The 18,851-nt window shown below is 40.7% G+C and overlaps 2 protein-coding genes across 5 annotated transcripts in view; both read left to right on the top strand.

Moving 5' to 3' along the window:
* Positions 1-177: 177 nt before the first annotated feature.
* LOC108002702 (GRB2-associated-binding protein 2-like) lies at positions 178-3,894 on the top strand. Its single transcript, XM_062071628.1, has 7 exons — positions 178-317; positions 696-824; positions 907-1,093; positions 1,300-1,584; positions 1,653-2,357; positions 2,436-2,575; positions 2,695-3,894. The coding sequence occupies exons 1-7, from the start codon at positions 237-239 to the stop codon at positions 2,938-2,940; spliced, it is 1,773 nt and encodes a 590-aa protein (XP_061927612.1). The 5' UTR covers positions 178-236; the 3' UTR covers positions 2,941-3,894.
* A 934-nt stretch (positions 3,895-4,828) lies between these two features.
* Positions 4,829-18,851, top strand: part of LOC108002841 (otolith matrix protein OMM-64) — a 49,052-nt gene continuing 35,029 nt past the window's right edge. For 2 of the 4 annotated variants that reach the window (XM_017064768.3, XM_017064765.3), the window contains exon 1: positions 4,841-5,158. The gene's annotated coding sequence lies outside the window, so the exon portion shown is untranslated. Of the gene's footprint in view, positions 5,159-18,851 lie in introns of all 4 variants that reach the window. The other 2 variants (XM_017064763.3, XM_017064770.3) reach the window with 2 other exon arrangements.

Below are 18,851 nucleotides of genomic sequence, written 5' to 3'. Positions count from 1 at the left end.
CTCCTCAGAGGGTGTTTATCGTTGATGATGTACGTTAGTAGTGGAATGCTATTGATGTGTTAGTCGTGCATCATCGAAGAGAGATCGCTAGATGGTCGGTATATCTGTGAGATCGCTGCTGTGCCGTCCGAAAATAGATAAATGAACGACGAGCGTGCCATCCTTGTTGTCGGTGGTTCCACGCACTCTGTAACAATGCACAATTATTAAAAGTTTATAACCAACGCCGGATAGGAATGGAGGTACTCAAAACCAGTCAAGAGATTGTTCATGAAGGGTGGCTCATTAAATCGCCACCTACCAAACTTTGGCGAGCGGTTAGTATTTTACAAAATAATGACAAATTTGAAATTTTATTTTTCTCATAAATTTTTTTATTGTTTACATATTCAAATACTTGTCAAGCCATTATGTTTGTACTCGTTCATCAAACTCTTTAGTATCTAACCTCGTATGTTGAAAAATGTTTCATAAGTGTGGAATGTTGTGATATTTTTATCCAAGAATGCTAACGTTGTAAATAGTTTTTCAATTATATTTAACGCAAACAATTTTGTATGATATATATTATATGTATATATATATATATATATATATAATGATTAAATTTAAATGGCAATTTAAATATATAAAATATATCAATCTTCTTTAAATAAATTAAATAATTTGTATGACATTGTTGTTTATATTTTCAGCGATGGAGGAAAAGATGGTTTGCTCTTAGACATAGTGGAGAATTACCTGGGCAATATTTTTTAGAATATTATACAGACAGACAATGTAGAAAACTAAAAGGCCGTATTGATCTTGATCAATGCGAACAGGTAGTTGTTTATTATAAAATATAAATTTAATAGATTTTATAATTTTATTTATATCTTAGAAATTACTTATATTTTCAAATAGGTAGATGCAGGCTTGAGATTTGAAAATCGAAAGCAAAAATATCAATATATGTTCGATGTTAAAACACCAAAAAGAACATATTATTTAGTGGCAGAAAGTGAAGCTGATATGAACAAGTGGGTAGATGCTGTATGTCAAGTTTGTGGTTTAAAGGCATACACTCAAGATGAGGAACAGCAATGTCAAAGTATATATTATAATTATATGTTATAATATATATATATATTATAATATATATACAAATATATATATTATAATAATAATAAGATAAATTTAATATATATTTATTTAATTATTTAATGAATTAATGATAGAACAAAAAATAAATAAAATATTAAAAATTTAATATAAAATTTAATATAAATTTTATATGATATTATAATTTTTTTATAGTGTTCCAGTTTGAAACGCAAGAGTCTCCACCAATTTCACCCACAAGCACTATTTCTGGTCCTTATATTCCTATTAGCGAATGTATTTCTGGTCGACGAACATTAAACGATACTAGTTCTCTCAATTCAGCTTTGGGACAAGGACCTGAACATTATGATGCCCCAAGACGATTAGTACCTTCTCCTCCTAGATCTCCTACAACAACTGATGCGGAAAGTGTTTTCACTGATGATGAATGGACAGCTCCAGTGCCTAGTGTGAACTGGGAGACTTTTCCTTCTACAGGTATAATATCAAATATGTACTTCTAATTGAATTTGTTAAATAAAATAATATTAATTTTTTTATAATAGGTGAATCCAAACAATCTGGATCAAGTGATGCCGAAATTGGTTCTTGGAGTGTTCGAAAACGATTCGGAAAATTGAGAATTGTAGATTCTACTTTACCACTTTCTGTAGAAAAATTACCAGCACCTCCTAGACCACCAAAACCTCCTCATATGTTACCTGAAAATCCTGGTCACAACTATTTAAATTTAGATGGTGCTACAGAGAGTTCAAAACCTACAACTCCAGCGACTCCTGCGCCATCAACACCTGCAACTGCAATTGTAACGGACGAATCGTACGATTTTCCAAGATCTCATCAACCAGGAGCACCCGAGCCAAACACAATAGATAAACATTTTTATTCTAATGCTGCTCCAAGTAATATTGAAGATACACGCGTATTCCGTTACGATTTTCAAGAAGAGGAACCATCAAGTCCACGTTCTGAAAGTTCAACAACTGCTACATATTCAAATTTACCAAGTCCACTTGTTCGGGATAATTCAACTTCCGTACCGACAACAATGGCACCACCACCACCAATCGTCTATCGGGAATTAAAGCCAGGAAGAAAAACTAGTGATTCTACATCAGTTATTAGCAATGAACCTTCTCCAGGTCCGATAGCATCAGTTTTGGAAATGAGTTCTGCCGAACATTCTCCTGCCGAACCACCAAGTATCAATAGAAAGCTTAAACCTCCATTGAATAAATCTCCTGTAGAAGGTAGAAATATTTGCATCTTTTTTTCATGCTTCAACTATTACATTTAAATAGAAGAATATAAAATCATTTATATTGTAGGACCTTTGCAATTAGCTTCTCCACCTGGAAGAGGAAGAATTAGAGCGGCTCCTAGTCCTACGCCTCCAATTCACGTTCATCCAAATCGACATTTATCAACATCGGATGAAGATAATAATGCTTTCGATGATAAAGAAGAGGTATATAAAAATCTATTTTATATTGATATTATTTATTTAATATCAATTTATATATGCGTGTGCATGTGTATATATGTATATATATATATAATTATATTTTGATATAATCTATTCTTCAGATATACTACTATCAAGAGCAAAACACGTTTATTCCTGCTTCAAATCGAAGCCTTGTTGTTTTGCAATATCTAGATCTCGATTTAGAAGCAACGGAAAACTTTACTTCTTCAAGTTTACCGCCAACTCAATCTCCTCCAAATACAACAGTATATAAAACAGTGGATTTCTTGAAAACCGAAGCTTTTAATCGTACTCGTCAACGAGTTGAAGAAGAGAGGAAGCAATGTACCGATGAACTGGCATAGTTTTTAGAATTTTATTTTTTAAATGTTTTAGAAAAGAAAAAAAAGAGAAACAACATTTTTTAAATTGTATATAATATATATTGTTATTATTTAGTAGCACTTTTCGATATTATAAAGCTGCGATTCCTATTCCCGCAGTAATAGTGACTTTTCAAGTGCTTTTTAAATTTTTATGTTTGTTATTGAATCGAAGATTGATTGAAATCGATCATTATTGATGATATATAATAGTTGGAAACCGAAAAGAGCAATATTCAATGGACCAAAAATGTTAAAGTTAAGAAAAAACAATGAAAAGATAAAAAAAGAAAGAGCAGTTTGTCGCGAGACTTATATTAGAATTTGTTAAAGAATTTTTTAATTTGAAAAAAAAGTATTATTATATTAGGACTAAACTGTTTTTACATATGTCTGACGAAAGGCATTTTTAGACTATGCAACGAATTATGAATATACGAAATTGCTAGAAATTTTAGATATCCTAATTTTAAGTATTAAACAAATAATATGTAATATATTTTCAAAGTGCCTGTTGTTTTTTCTTGCTAGAGCGATAAGTTTTTTGTTATTGCATGAAATATCATATTTATGATTACAGATATGATGAATATATAAAAGTTGTTTTGCAATTATTTTTTAAGCAATAATATGCTGAAAATTTATATTCTTTTTCAATATTTTTTAAATGAATTTATTTTTAAGTCTAATTTTTATAATTATTAACAGTGTACTCATTGTACCTGCTGGCACAAAATATTTATAATGCGTGATAGTAGAAATCCTGGCCATAAAATTACAATGCAAAAAAGACACATATTTTTTAACAATTATTAAAGCACAGACTATATGTAACTATATGTAACAATTACATATACATATATGTATTAAAAATAATACGTAAAGGTATATTTTATTTATAAAAAAAAAAAATACATATATGTTTTACTTTTCTAATCATCGTATTGTAATTTTTATACCAATGAAATTTTTATATTACAAAGCAGTTGTTTGATCTTGTATGACTAACGTTTATCGGAATTTTAAGATTTTTGGTGAACGAGAAAAATGAATAGTGCATACGTAATTTTTTATATAATAATCTTTGAACGAGTACAAAAGATTTTAAAATAACAAATAATATTTTTTTTCTAAATTCGAAAATTTAATTTTAAAAATTTAAAATTATATTAATATATGTATGTTGTTTATATTAATACATGACTGCATGATTCAGTATCATCAAGAAGGAAGATGTATTCATAACATATTTTTATTTTTCTTTATAAAAAAAAAATATAATATCTAACCGTATAATGTCTAAATAACTTTATAACAATTAATGGCGGTTAGCAGAATTTAATTATAACGCAACGAAAATTATCGTATATTTATACAATTAAATTAAAATGTTTTTCTATAAATAACCGTCGAATGCTGTAATTATAAATACTTTTCAATTTTGTTTATGGTATAATAATGCAATGTCAAAATAATATAATTATGCACAAAAAAGAACAATCTGCAAATGTGTTGGAAAAAAGTATAAAATTGAAGATTGTAAAACGAAGGAAATGTTTGCTACTTGTTTTTACTAATCATTTTCATTTGCAGTTATCCAGAATGTTTATCGACAATATTAACAGTTAATAATCATTTATGATTCAATAGCGGCATTTATTCGAAACACGAGTTGAAAGTTGTTGATGATGATATTTATTGATAAAAACAAAAACGATTTTGCATATCTTGCGCTATAGTATCGTTAGTCGATAAAATACTCTGTTATATCGACTCGACACAGGAAAGTCATGAAAACATTCTCGCATATACTGCCAGGTTATTGGCCCGGTTGGTGGTTGGTGGGACTGATGGAAAACAGAGCCTCATTCGCTCGCTAACCGTCGAGCGTGCGTTAGTTTTGTTTGTTTCGGGCTCGACGTGCATACTGTTTTTCTACGTCGTGGAACAAAATTGTACCGTGTAATATCAAAGGGTTTACATATCGCGACAAATAATATTCGTGGGGGTGTTTTTTCCTTTTGTGTTGAATCTGTGAAGTATTGAATGTTGTGTTTTATTCTTCTAACCGTTTCACCGAAAAGTGCGCTTTGCGACTTTGTGCGACCGGCCTTGTTTTACTTTTGGAACTAAGGCAAACTGAGACGAACTGGAAGGTTCTGAAAACGATCGTAGCAGCATTTCGAGCTTTATTTCCAAAGTAAGTACTCAGTATCGTATATGTTGAAACGTGTATTACGATGCGAATTCCACGTGATGATGTATTACCACTTGTTGGCTACGAAAATGTCTATTGATTAACGTTGATTGAATTTTAACATCAAATGTCTTTTTTTCATCGTGAAATCTAACGCATGATAGCGAATATAATTCTACTAAAATAAAATATATATTTATTTATTTTTAAATTATTTTGTGAAAGAACGATTTTTCAAAAACATTTGATCGAAATATGAATAAATAAAATTTTTATCAAATAGAGTTAGCTTAGATAGCTTTTGGTTAAATTTTTTAGTTAGATTTCTTTTCGAGCAAAAAATAAATTCAAACTGAGTCGTAGCTATATGTACAATGTATACCGCCTTTCTCACCCACTTGTGGATTTTCGAACTACATAGATATATAACCAACGAAACGATTCGTTCCTTATCCTTTTTTTCGTTGCACATTCATCACGAAAATTTAAAAAAATATATATTAATATCAAGTTTTTCTATATTTCTCATAATTTCATTAGAATTGGAAAAATCGTTAAATCAATCAAAAAAGATTAACTTTAGATTCTCGTTCAATATCGCAGCCATTTTATCGTCATTCTATCATTTTTTTTACTATAAAATTAACGAAAACTCGCACAATTAGTTTCTCGAGTAAATTTCATCAGGCTAACAATGTTTATGGTTTCCCTTGTACATGCAACGCCAGTTTGTTATGCATCCAACATTGTTGTTGCGTTATTGGCGGTTATTGCGAAGCGCATCGGAATAAGTGAGAAATTCTCATGCACAATAACGATCATTATCGGTAACGTTCTTCGGCGGAGCGTAATACAACGCGTGCATTCTTTCTTCGACTTTCGTAATACCTTTCTAATGAAAAAATCGAACTTGGATTTAGTTTTCAATGAACGATCCCAATTCGCCTGGATTACATCACGGACATTCGATTTTCCTTTTTGTTCAAACGAATGGCGTACTTGATTATTTCGAAACGGAAGATAAAAGGTTCTTTGATCTATATAATTAAAGATCCAGCAGTCTTCTTGTGGAATGCTCTTTGAACTCGGTCGATCGAGAAACGAAAATGCATCGAAGAAATCTCCGAAAATAAATGCACCCCGATAGCCGCCGCTTTGAATCCCATAATAGTTTGATAATTCAACGCCGTTCGAAACGAAAAAAAATATCTACCCTTCTTCGATATCGGTTTTCTTTTGATGGATCGTGGCTTGCGCCTCGTTATCCTGATATCTCGGGGCTTGGCCGGATTCTTTTGTCAAGGGAATACAAAGTTCAGAGTTTTTCTCCTATTTCTTACCCAGACGAATAAACTACCAACGCATTATTCTTCGCTTCTTACCGATGCGCCATTGGACTGGCCGTGGAAATTGAAAGAGTCCCACAAAGAGGCTTGACTTCATTGAAAGCTTATGACGAAGTAACGACTTTGAATCGACTCTTTTCACCATTTATTTTTTTCTCATTTATCATATTCAATTTTTTTCTTCTCGAAAAGATAATTTCGCGGATAATTGAAACGTACGTATATAGTTTCAAATGACTCGCGACGAATCGATCCTTCCGGATCCTTCGATCGGTTCTTCGAAATCAGAAGCTTTTCCTCCGCATTCCAATACCAGCTCTGTCGCGTTTTCTTAGGACCGGTTTATACGTGTCCTTACAGGGCCGCAGGTACACGAACTTACAAAAAAACTGACGCCCACGCTGAAGGCAGGATTTATAGCCGCCATTCACTCGTTCATCTTTCGTCCGAAATGGATTTCTTAATTTCCATCAACCTTTCCATCCGTTGTTGAATCGAGACTCCTCGAGGCCTGTCGCTGTCGCTAAAAATATTTGTTTTGTCACTCGTGATGAGATGCACGTTCGCCGTCCGATGTCTCCTTTCGATTCTTGATTTCTCCGCGAACGTTTGCAGAAAAATTGCGGAATGCCACGTGTTTCGTGGCTATTGAAAACAACGTGGACCGATGGTGGCAAGCACGTAACCACTTACGTGTAACTAAAGCCCACAATTAACGGGACAATTAAGCATAGTTATAACCGTCGTTGGGTTATTGCATTCGTACTTGGACCATTCGTTCATTCTGTAATTCGCAAGATCAACACGCGTTAGCACACTCGTAAAATTTCCAACTATTATGCAATCATTCGTGTCTTCTGCGTAGCGTACATTAATACTGTGAATAATTTTTCTTTTCTTCTTCGTTTTCCCTCCCCCCTCTGCTTTCAAAATCGCTCGTTGCGTTCTTTTTTTTTTCGAAAGAGTTTCATACGGCACCTTAGATCAGACTGCGAGAGATCTGTCGGCATTGAAAGCGTTCGGTGGAAAAGAAGAAGAAAAAAAAACGAGAGACCTTCCGGAACCGCATTGCATTCTCTCCACAATTGCACGCGCTTCCTTCTCTCCGCGGGGACACGTAACGCCACTTTACAATTAGACTCAATTGCGAACGGATTAAACGACGCTCGTCTTTGCGGTTAAGCAGAAATTAGATTCCCATCTCGTTTCGAACAATGAATCGCACGATTCCCCGCGTTAGCACCTTCTCCCTCCCCCTCCTTGCTTTTTTCATACGATATACATCACGCATCAACCGTTGGCCGCTGCAACAGGCAGGAGACGCGAGGGAGTTTAATCCTGCCTTCGATTCCGATTTCGAGTCACGTGGAATTTCCTTTCGTTTCCCTTCTTTTGGGAAAAGAGAAAGAATTTTTTCCCCCACTTTCGAAAAACTTTCACTGTATTTATACGTTTTCTATTATCGTTATTACTTTTTTCCACCAACTGCTGTGTCTCGGTCGTTCGAACACTTGTTAATTGAAAAAAAATGGCGACCGAGAATGAGAACCACTGAGAGATCCGAAATTCCACCATCGGCGGAACTTCATACATGAATTTTACACTCTGTTAATATGGCACGCCTACCATAATTGACCGAGGTCGGTCGAATCGACGCGAGCGCCGCGCGTATCGGTGGTATAAAGTCGTGGAGTTAATTATCTATCCTTCCCGTTTATGCGTTCGAAAAGAAAAGTTGTTGGGAGGCGACTCGGTCGATATAAATTAAACCCGAGAGCAGGATCGCGCGAGCAGGGCAGGAATCATGCACGGATTCACCGGTGTCGGTTCGGAAACGTGTTCCGTTTTTCGTTCATTTCTCCCTCTTTCCGGCAGGCGTGTCCCGAGCTTGATATTACGCGAGGAGAAACACGCGTACGGTTTATTGCGTTAGACAGGAAACCGAGAGAAGAGTTATATCGGTATATACGACCTGGTTTAGGCGTGCCCTACAGGCGCCTCGGACAGAGAGAAAGAGAGTGAAAGAAACGCTTTGAAATGTCAGGGACTGATGACTGGGGGGGAAATAGATAGGTTGTAACAAAACCATTGATTATCGCGTTTGCTTGCTTGGAATTCAGAGAGTCGTGCGTTTTTTCTTTTCTTTTCTTTTCTTTTCTTCTTTTTTTTTTATTGCAATTATTTAAGCAAGGAATCATCCAACGATTATTTTGCGGCAAGATTATAATCGTATTTTTAACTTCAAGGTAACTTGCGCGCGGGAACAAAGGGAAATTTAATTGGAAAAACTATGATCTTAGGTTTCTTTAATAGAGGTAACATTACTAATATATCGAATGCTATCCAGAGTAGTTATACAACGCAATCTTCATTGTGTAATCGTCGAGTATCGAGTAACCGATGACATCTAGCTGCATCAGTCTTTAATATCAAAAAAAATCACTCAATGATCACTCGTTCTTGAGAAATTAAACACGTTTGACACTCGACAAATGTCAAGTAGGATGTCAAGTACAAGAAGGGGAAAAGGAAAAAAAGCGATTTGTATCGGCGTGCAATTGTTATTATTAAGGAAAACGTTTAACGGTGGTAGAGAAGCAATGACGAATATAATGTACCAGCTTTCGAATTTAAAAATGGCCTATTTGAGGGATTAATACGGGACATTTTTGTACACGCCGAAGCCAGATAGATTAGACACTTTAACGACTTCTACGACAAAGGCAATTACATTAATCGCACAGAATTCAATACAACTTTTCCCTTAATACCTTCTCAAAGCCTGATTAACTATCCAAAACTTTTAAAAATTACGACTTTTCCTTCCCCTTTCTTGCCTTGCGCTTTAAACTCTATTATCTGACCTGAATCACGTGACTCGATCGGCCTATTTAATGCCTTTATCCAAAGATTCTTGAAAAGAATGTTCGAAGCGAAACGAATCGTAAAGTAAAATTACTCGTCCAAAGAAAGGATAAAATTTCACGACAGATCAACGATTACCTGCCTGCTAGGTTTAGTGGAATGTTTGCGGACAGAGACAATAGAGACAATGCGGAGAAGAAGGATCAAAAGGGTGGACGTACGCCCATTGAAAAATGAATCGTTGTCCGAGGCACAGGTAGCTACGGTCGCCGCCGAGTTTCGAGTCCGGAGGCGACAAATACCGCCTCGGACTTCGTTCCGGAATGCCGCTAATGATCGTGGCGCGCGCGTAGGTGTTTGCGAGGGTTTCGCTTCGTTTTACGCGCTGGAAAACTTTTGTTGCTAGGCGTGAGTTTTCCAAGATTCGGATCGAAATCCCTGCGACAGTCTAAGAGCGCGAGATCGGTCAATTTTTCGCGTCTGCGAGCATAAAATTCGTTCGAACGAAACTCGTTGAAATGAAAATCGTGACGCGTGACGAAGCTAAATGTTGACCGTTGAAATTTCGAGACGGAACGAGGGGAAGGATATAAAACTTTTAGCTTGTGCTTAAAGAATTTAAAAAAAGTTCGACACAATACATCGAATTCTGCCTACAAGTGCACGCTCTTGGCAATATATGTGTGAGCATAATTGCCACCGCTTATCTATATTGTTTCTTAGAAACGAGCGTATCGCAACGAGCGGCCTCCAAAATATAAAAATTCGCTTCCTCGTATATTATTGCCAGTTCTTTCGTGAATTGTAAGGATACCCTAAGGAACGATGCTCGATATTCCTCTTCAATTCGTTCGATCGCCCAAAATTATTTTTACATCTCGTCGATCTCCCGTTTCGCGAACGCGAAGGATACGCATGGATACTTTATCCGGATTGTGTTTCGTGTACCGTGTATTTTATTAATCGCTCGATGTCGCCGAGTTATTTTACACTCGCGAACGATCGAATAACTCTTTGTACTTTATCGTACGAGATTCGTCGGCATTTAGCTCGTCGGTTACGAAGTGGCTATAAAAATTTCGTCGAAAGCATCCAGTCCCGATTGTGGCGCACGATTCGAATTCTATTCGAAGGTAGACGGAACGAAAGCGTCGACCGCGAATGTGACGAGAGAGTGAGACGCGCGTTACGAAATCGAGACGAACGCGGAAGATGGTGGTTGGAAAAGGAAGAGCCGTCGGCGCGGCGCGACCGGTTCGCGTAGCTAGAGACAAAATAGAGCATGGAATTGGCGCGTGTCATCGAGCAGCAGATTCGAACGTTCGTCTCCGGGCGCACAAGTTTTCTCGAGTGATCGGAACTGGTTCGCGGATAGGAAGGTCTTTAACCTTGGCGTAACGTGGTCGGGTTCGATCTAGGAAAGGAGGGGAAAAAAGGAAAGGTCTGGAAGCGAAGCCGTGTGATGAAAAGCCGTCGCGGTTTCGCCAGCTTCTTCTTCTTCTTCTTCTTCATCGTCCTTTCTCGTCTCGGCTTTTACGGCCGCTCGTAAAACAATGTAACAATGTTCACGCGCTGCCGTGCCACTCGCCGATTCCGAATAATGCCTCGAATCGAGCGGGATAAATCCTCTTGTCGTCGTCTCGGTTTTCCAGTTCGAGGAAACGAATTCGTCGATCTTTCCACGCGATTTTATCCTGGCGAACTCGAACGAACACTGTTGATAGTCTTCTCCCAGTCGAAATTTCTCTTTCCGCCGTACCCTTCGTTGGAGCTCTATTTAGTCCTCGTTCCAGCGTGGTCTAGAAAGGTAGTTCCGAACGGGTCAATAGCCTAGAACGCGATTCCTCGCGGCTGGATGGATGGATGGAGGCATTCGCGATCGGAGAAAGTTTTCTAGCGAAGGATAATCGCTAAACCAAGGGTTAGAATGATAAATATCTAAATTACCAAATAATCGGCTATGTTCTCTCTCTCTCCTTTTTCGCGTCTCCATCTTTTAATCTTAACGATCGGAACCGTTTAACCGGCGACTCACAGCCGTTGGTGGAAACGCAGCCGAGGTAACAAAGCGTTTCTGGCCCAGTTTCCTCGGTTTCTGGTTCCGAGTGTCGAGCCACTCGGATTCCATTGAGCGGCTCCGTTACTTTCACGATGCTTCAATTGGTTTTGCTATTAATAGCGAATGCGCTCGACGGAACAATAGGGCAACGCGGAAAGTGGAATGGCCTGGTGATGTTGGACGAGCCGCCGACAGGAGGACAGGATTATTGTCGATGTTGCAATATCGGAAAAGAAAGGGTTGCCGACCGAAATCGGTTTAACGCGAGGAATACTTGCGAGCATGGTTCCGTGACGGGCCTAAATTGTGATCGGCCTAAATGGTAATAGAATACCGGCTGTTCCTTTTTTCGAGCATAACGGACCATCTATCGTCGCGTAACGAGGAAGGAAGGGATGCAAATCCACCAGATCTTCGGGTCATTTATCACTTCGATCTGTTTAACCAGATGTGTGTTCGAAACAGGCGGAGGAGACATCTAACGGATGGATAGTTGTAATCGTCTGGTCGAAGAAGGACGGTAAAAGGTAAACAAAAGTCGGGTAACGAATCGTTGCCCCAAACGGAACCAGACACGCGTCCGGATTTATTGTTGAAGCTGCGGGGAGGGGGGGAAAACACTCGAATTTGAAATACACCGCGTGAAATATTGCGCCACGCTTCCTCGATCCGTTCGTTGCATGGTCACCGAGTAAGAGGATCGCACGTCCGAGACACAATGCGCTCGAAGGAACGCGCGCAGAATGTCGGCCCGAGTTTTCGCCAATTGCTGCACGTCGCCATCATCGGCTCGCCTCACGTTCGATCCACACGTACACGAGCCTCCCAGCCACGAATTGTGTTTCATTAGCGGATTTCATTAGGCTAATTAGGGCCTCTCGTTACCGTAATTACGGTCGCGGAAACGCTTCGCGGAATCCGTGCAAGCCAGAAAAACTACGTAGACATCCCCCTCCCCCGTTCCAATTTTTCTCTCCCTCTCCCTCTCTCTCTATGCCCTCTTCCTTTTTCTTTTTCACGAGTTTCGTTGTCCACGGTTACCGACTTACAGATCTCGCGTCAATGCAACGTTATTCCTATAACCTTTCGATCCGATTTTCGAGAGTTTGAAGCTGTGCAGATCCAGTCCAGTCCTGCCCCGAGTGAAAATCGAGGATGGAGCGACGCTGGAGAGCGCTGTTGTGCCACTCGGACGCGGTCGGAATTATTTAATTACCACCGGTGTATCGATTATCGGTATCCAGGGGCGGTTTTCCGCGCGCCCAGGTGGCGCAGGTGGCGGCCAGGTGCCAGAGCCGCGGCAGGTTTATTCCCCAACTCGCCCTTCCCCTCACCCACTTCTCCTCTCGCCGGGCCAAACGCCAGGCAATAAAGATAAGCGAAGGATCCCAGCCAGCAGAGCGTATTCCTCCAGTTTAAATTAATCGATCGACTCGAAATTATCCGCTACACCATCTCGCGTTGTCCCGCTGCTTAGAAAGCGATTCTAAGCGTGTTTCTTCCCCCTTCTCCTCCAACGTCTCCACCTTCTCTGTTTAAATATCCGTGAATCGAAGCCAACGTCGTATTCGAGATAATAACGTATTATCCTGCTGGGAGGGAGCAGCAGGAAAATTATCGGCCTGCTGATTCTTCTCTCTCTCTCTCTCTCTCTCTCTCTCTCTCTCTCTCTCTCTCTCTCTCTCTCTCTCTCTCTGCAAAAGCGAAACGACGAAGGTATCGTTGACGATTCGAAGCGAGAGGAGAGAAGGCACCTCGTCGAGAAGATGCATCGATGAGATCGCGGACGCGATGCGCACCGGTGGCCCCGCTCGGCCACGCTCTGCTTGTCCTTGCGAACGTGATTCGTTACGACGAGCCCTGCCCCCCCGCTCTCCTCTCATCTATCGACCCCGCGACGCATTTTTCTCCTTCCTCCCCCGCACGATTGGAAACGGCCTTATCGCTGCACCGGTTTTTCTTTCGTCCCCTCGAGTTATTCGCGAGTAACATTTGTCCCACGACGCCTCCTTCACAAATGTTCCCTCGTCTGCGTTTAACGAGTTCGAACGTAATACCTCGGTAACCGATACTTTCGAGAGAGAGTTGCTGGAGTAGTTTTCGAAAGAGAAAAAGGGAGAAAGGAAGGAAAGGTCGTAACGAGAGAATCGATAAAGTGAAAAATATACTCGATCACGAATTCATGTGTTTTTCTTCTTCTTCTTCTTTAAGCGACATCCGGTGTTACACTAACGGCGAGCGCTGCAATTTGCCAAGCCTTAACCACCGGTGTGGAAAGTGGCACGTTCTAGGATCCCGAGCACCGGCGTGAATCTGGTGCGAATATAAATATATCCTCCTCCCCTTCTCCCTCTCTCTCTCTCTCTTTCTCGAGAGAGGATTCTCGTAACCCGAAACCGCCCACATCCTTCGAGAAAGGCTCGTTCCTCCTCGTCGAGAGTCGATCCGGAAACAAACGCTTCTCTCGAGGAGGAGCGGCGGAGAGATGGGGCTGGGCGGGAGAGAAAGAGGGATTTTCGACGCGCCAAGATCGTGTATCCGCGTACATCTGCGAACTGGAGCACCAGCCTCCACGTCGATCGCGATTCGCGGTTATCGAGGTACGCCGCAAACTCGATCTCGAGCAGGGATCGTTTTTCACGGGGGAGCGAGGGGGGAGGGGCGGTTGCGAAACGGGTGAATTCGACGAGGCGCGTTGACATCCTGTAACCGACACCTTTTACCACGCACGCGAGATCTCCATCCTTTCGAGAATTCCGTCCAGAATTACGAATTCGAGATGATTACGAGAGGCTTCAACTCTCTCTGTGGACGATGAACGGGCTGGTTGAACGGAAATCTCGACGCGCCGCTTCTTCCATCGATCGTAAGAAGTAAGTCGCGAGAATTGTCCGCCGCATCATTCGTTCCCACTCGCCGATTCGAGTCGTTGCAACGAGTGGTATAACCGTTAAAAATTTCTGCCCTAATTCGTTGCAAAGAGAAACGGAAGAGTCGTGTCTCAGTGAATCAATTACAACAATTTTTCGCCCCGATCAAGCTCGGCTCGCTCTCATAACAATTCGATATTTTATAAGTTTTATAATCACACCGTTATGTAAATAGCCAAATAGCGTGCAAGTATTTCCGCCATTTTTCTTACTTTTTTGAACTCGAGGTTAATCGGAAGATGGCAGTGGCGTTCGATCCGAAGGATTAAACGGGAAGAATTGAAGGTTTTATAACGAAACGACAGGGTGGAATTCGTGAGCAGGATCTCGTTGCCACGAGACGGCTTTTTCCTCCGTGATGAAACTTTACGCTGTTCCGGGAACGCGGAGACCAAGTAGAGCGTGTTGTTTCTCCTCTCGCAAATTCCCCAACAACTTGCTACGATTTCCCTGGAGTGCAAGCGCCTACTACCTATCCTTCTAAATCGTGGAAGCGATTCCGGTCTTAGCAACGTCTTGCTCGTCTTCCTTTTATCCTTTTTATTTTCGTTTCAACCGAGGGGGAAGGGGAGTCGTCTCCTCTTCCCTCTTTCTCCTCCTCCTCCCCTGTCCCCTATAAATTCTGACGCGTGGACGATCGTTAAAGCGTAAGGAGAAACGGGTTTTGTTGGCCCGTAGGAGGAAGCCCGGTAGAGGCTTCCATTACCGTTGTAAGACTACGGCTCAGGGCCGTGTTACGCAAGCGGAGGTCCGACGAACTCGACCAAAACCGTGTTGCCGTCTCCTCCCCGTCGAATGGAATCCGGCCGACCCCCTCTCCCCGCTCCGCCGCGCGTCACCTCTATCCCCTCCCTTCCGCTCCCTCGAGAATCCAGCTCTCCGAGGATACGTCGCTATTTCACGCGAGGCTTCCACGCTGTCTGGAAAGGACTATTGCGCGAGACACGAACGATTTCATCTCTAATTTCGCGTATACGATTCCCCTTGATACATCTGGCGCGATTTCTAAATTTTCTAGATCCAGATTTCCTCGTGCCCGAACGAAACGAAACGAAACGGAACCACGTGCGTGTCGGTTTGGAAGTGAAAGCGTGGTGGGGGAAGGGAGGAGGTATTACGAAGCGCGTTAATCGGGCTGATCGATGCACCACCGTCACTACCAGCTCCGTCCGATTGTGTTAATCGCGCGCGAGGATGAGAGGTGTCGTGACGTAACTGGGCCGCGATTAATGATGCCGTTCGTTGGAACAATGGACGGAAGGCGGCCGCGATGCCGAAGCGCGCGAGGGGGCGAACAATCGCGTAAAGGAAAACCGAGATAGCAGCGAAAGCGAAGGAAACGAAAAAAGAGTAGAGAAATATATATATATATATATCAGTCTGGTCGGTTCGTTTCCCGGACACTGCAGTTTGCGTTTCCCTTTGCGCTCTACGCCCACGGTCCATCCTGTCGCTTTTCCTCTTTCCTTGTCGCTCCAACAGCGTTAACGTTTCCCGAATGTTCGACGCGCGTTTTTTCGTCGGCCACGCGTCCAAACGAAGGATAAAGGAACGAGGACAATGCGGGGGAGAAGAGGCGGTTAATTTATTGTTCGCATCCTCTCTCAAGAGAGGAGAGTAACTCCTTAATGAAAAGCTTATAACTCGAAGTTACGGCGAAATAAATATACGCCTAAAGCAAGCATGTCAAACTCGTTAACCGCCGTATTAAGTATTATATATTAAATCGCGGGCTGTAAAAAAAAAAAAAATAAATAAACGGAAATGAAAATGAATCATAGCTCGTATTATAAACAAATCAATGTTTAAATAAAATACTATAATTTTCTTTCTTTCTTTTTGAAGAAACAATTGGCAACAATTCTTCATTAGCCAAATCTTCAAAACTTGTCGAGCTAGTAGTTATTTTTAAGATTGCTTGCACGTGATCTTAATCCCTCCTCCGCTAGTTTTATCATTTTTATAACTATTGGAAAATCCACTCGAAATACTTCAACTGCTAATAAAACATTGGAAAATGTTATAATTAAAGGATCCAGCGTTCCAGGATCCTAAGGATTGCGGCAATGGTATATCCGGATAAAAGCGCGGTTCTCTCTCGTGTCGGAGATCGGTGATGATCCGATTTGGAAATTTGCCCTTTTAATGGAGAGGGGGATGCTCCTTTCGCGGAATAATTGGTCAGTAGAGAGTGCAGCCTGGAGGAGAGCGTTGGCGCGTTATCGACTCGCGTGTGTACCTGGAAAGGACGACGACCTCAAAACACACCTCGGCAACTCGGTTCGCTACGAAACGATCGATAGTTGTCTCGGCGTTCTATCGCCTCCCCCGGAGTACCTGCGTCCACGGAGTATCTCCTCGCCGTGGAATAGAAATTTTTATCGCCGCCATTGTCTCTCCCACCCCACTTTCTTCTCGAACATGGAATTTCATCCCAAACCCTTTCGATTGCTCGTTATTATTACCAACCCCTCTCTCTCTCCCTTGCTCGAAGCAATCGCCGTGGAAAGAAACGGGTCAGAATCAACAATCGTACATCTTATTGCTACGTGACTTGAGAGAGAAGTGAATTGATTGATCTCTCCTCGAACGGCGCGAAAAATCGTTGCACGATTCCGGCCAATTTTCTTTCAGAGCAACCATTTCAGGGATAAATGCCAGAGTTATCGGGTGAAAGGACAACATCCTTCTCCATGCGTGGATTTAACCACTTCCTCGTCGCTGTGCGCTCTCCTTGGCCGCGCGGTGGAATTTGGAACGAGGGAAAGGTACTCGACACGATATCCACGTGGGATCGAAGAGTTTACATGGGAGATTTATTGTTACGTGGATCCATTGACGCACGGATTACGCATCGAAGCTATTCTGCGCAAATTTCAACAGAGTTCCAAAACAGTGCTCCAAATTTTCGAACGATGCAAAATCGAAACTCGATTTTTCGATTTCTCTATTTTTCGTCGGGGAGAATTTCTCGCATTTACGCAGGCATAGAATCCAGGGTATTAAAATTTTTCTATCTCTCGTGATATACGGATTACGTAAAATAATAGTTTCGATATATATATATATATATATATATATATAGTTATATATCGATATATATAATTTCTATAATTTAATATAAGAGTCAAATTCAATATTATTAAATTCAGGATATTGATAAGATCAATATCATTGATGACCAATTGATTTAATAGAAAAAAATGGATTTACGATTTCATCAATTAAATATAAAATTTTTAGTGATGGGAAACAAATAATTAATAAAATAATAATTGGAATAACTGTTCAAATAATTTCAATATTGTGATTTTTTAGTAAAAATAGATTTGAAAATTTATTTAAAAAAAGATCTATAATAATATAAACTGTTAAAGTAGAAATATAAATATAAATCATGTAGAAATTTTAATAATAAATTTAAATTATTAATTTTAATAATATATAATAATTTTAATAATAATATATATATCGATATATATATATAGTTGTCTATGATCATCGATTTCGAATATTCGAATTATAACGCGACTGGCAACGAAGCGTGTAAAATAAATATTACTTCGAGCAATGAAATATCACACGTGTTGGGAGAGCAGTGAAAACAATAGATATAAACGTACAAGTTTTGCTGAAAGGATATATGTCAATTATACGTATAATTACATCTAAGAAAAACAAATAGGTGCCAAGTAATTGGTAGCAACATTGAATGACAAAAGCATAGATAAAATTTCAGCGAACTTCAAATTCCATAACAAAACGTTTAAATAATCCTGTACTGTACTCGAAGTAAGCTGTGAATTGAATTTTGAGAATCCCAGGAAGACTCGCTTTCGTCAACCGCGAGCAAGATCGAAGGTAGAGGGTGGTTGCGCCCGAAGAGGATAGCGAAAACTCGCATTATCCAATCGTCGGATGGCGACCTTAAGTCGTGACCGATCCCTCGGTGGGAATCCGCCCCGAGATCGACTCTCATACGCCTCGGGAATACGTTTCCACGTATCTCTCTCCCCCCTCCTTTCCTTTCTCCTCCTCCTTCTTTTCTCTCGATCTTCGAGTCCCGACTAAATGGCTCATCGAGCGTGCACAATCGACTGCACTCGGCGGAGGAGGTGTCAGCTAAATTTAGTGGGCCGTCGAGTCGCACGTTCGAATCGAAAATGTAGAAAATAAAAGCGGAACGGGCGGGATTGGAGTGGAAAGAGGGAGAACGTTGTTCGTCGATCGGGGCTATGTGGGTCATTTCGACTGGAGAGGAGCAAGAATTTTCTATTCGCGGAGACGGTTTTCGACTAGGAACCCCTCCCCTTGTGGAATTTGCGAAAACGCAGGTTCACGCGTCGAGGCGGAACGAAATCTGAAAATAGCGGCGAGGGAAAATAGTGGGGGGAGGGATGTCTTGTCCTCGGTTGTTCTCTCGCGTGGCGGCGCCAACGGGTCGGTTTAAATATTTAAACGTCGAGAAGACGCTTGGATGCCCGTGGATCGTGGAT

This window comes from Apis cerana, linkage group LG2 (assembly GCF_029169275.1).
Source record: "Apis cerana isolate GH-2021 linkage group LG2, AcerK_1.0, whole genome shotgun sequence".
NCBI classification, from domain to species: Eukaryota; Metazoa; Arthropoda; class Insecta; order Hymenoptera; family Apidae; genus Apis; species Apis cerana.
Note: the sequence above shows the minus strand (reverse complement) of the source record. Positions and strands in the feature narration are given on the sequence as shown.

Coding starts and splice junctions, on each gene's coding strand:
- LOC108002702 (XM_062071628.1), top strand. CDS start 237: ATGGAGGTACTCAAAACCAGTCAAGAGATTGTTCATGAAGGGTGGCTC. Junction 1,094..1,299: donor TGAGGAACAGCAATGTCAAA/GTATATATTATA, acceptor ATTTTTTTATAG/TGTTCCAGTTTGAAACGCAA. Junction 1,585..1,652: donor GGAGACTTTTCCTTCTACAG/GTATAATATCAA, acceptor TTTTTATAATAG/GTGAATCCAAACAATCTGGA.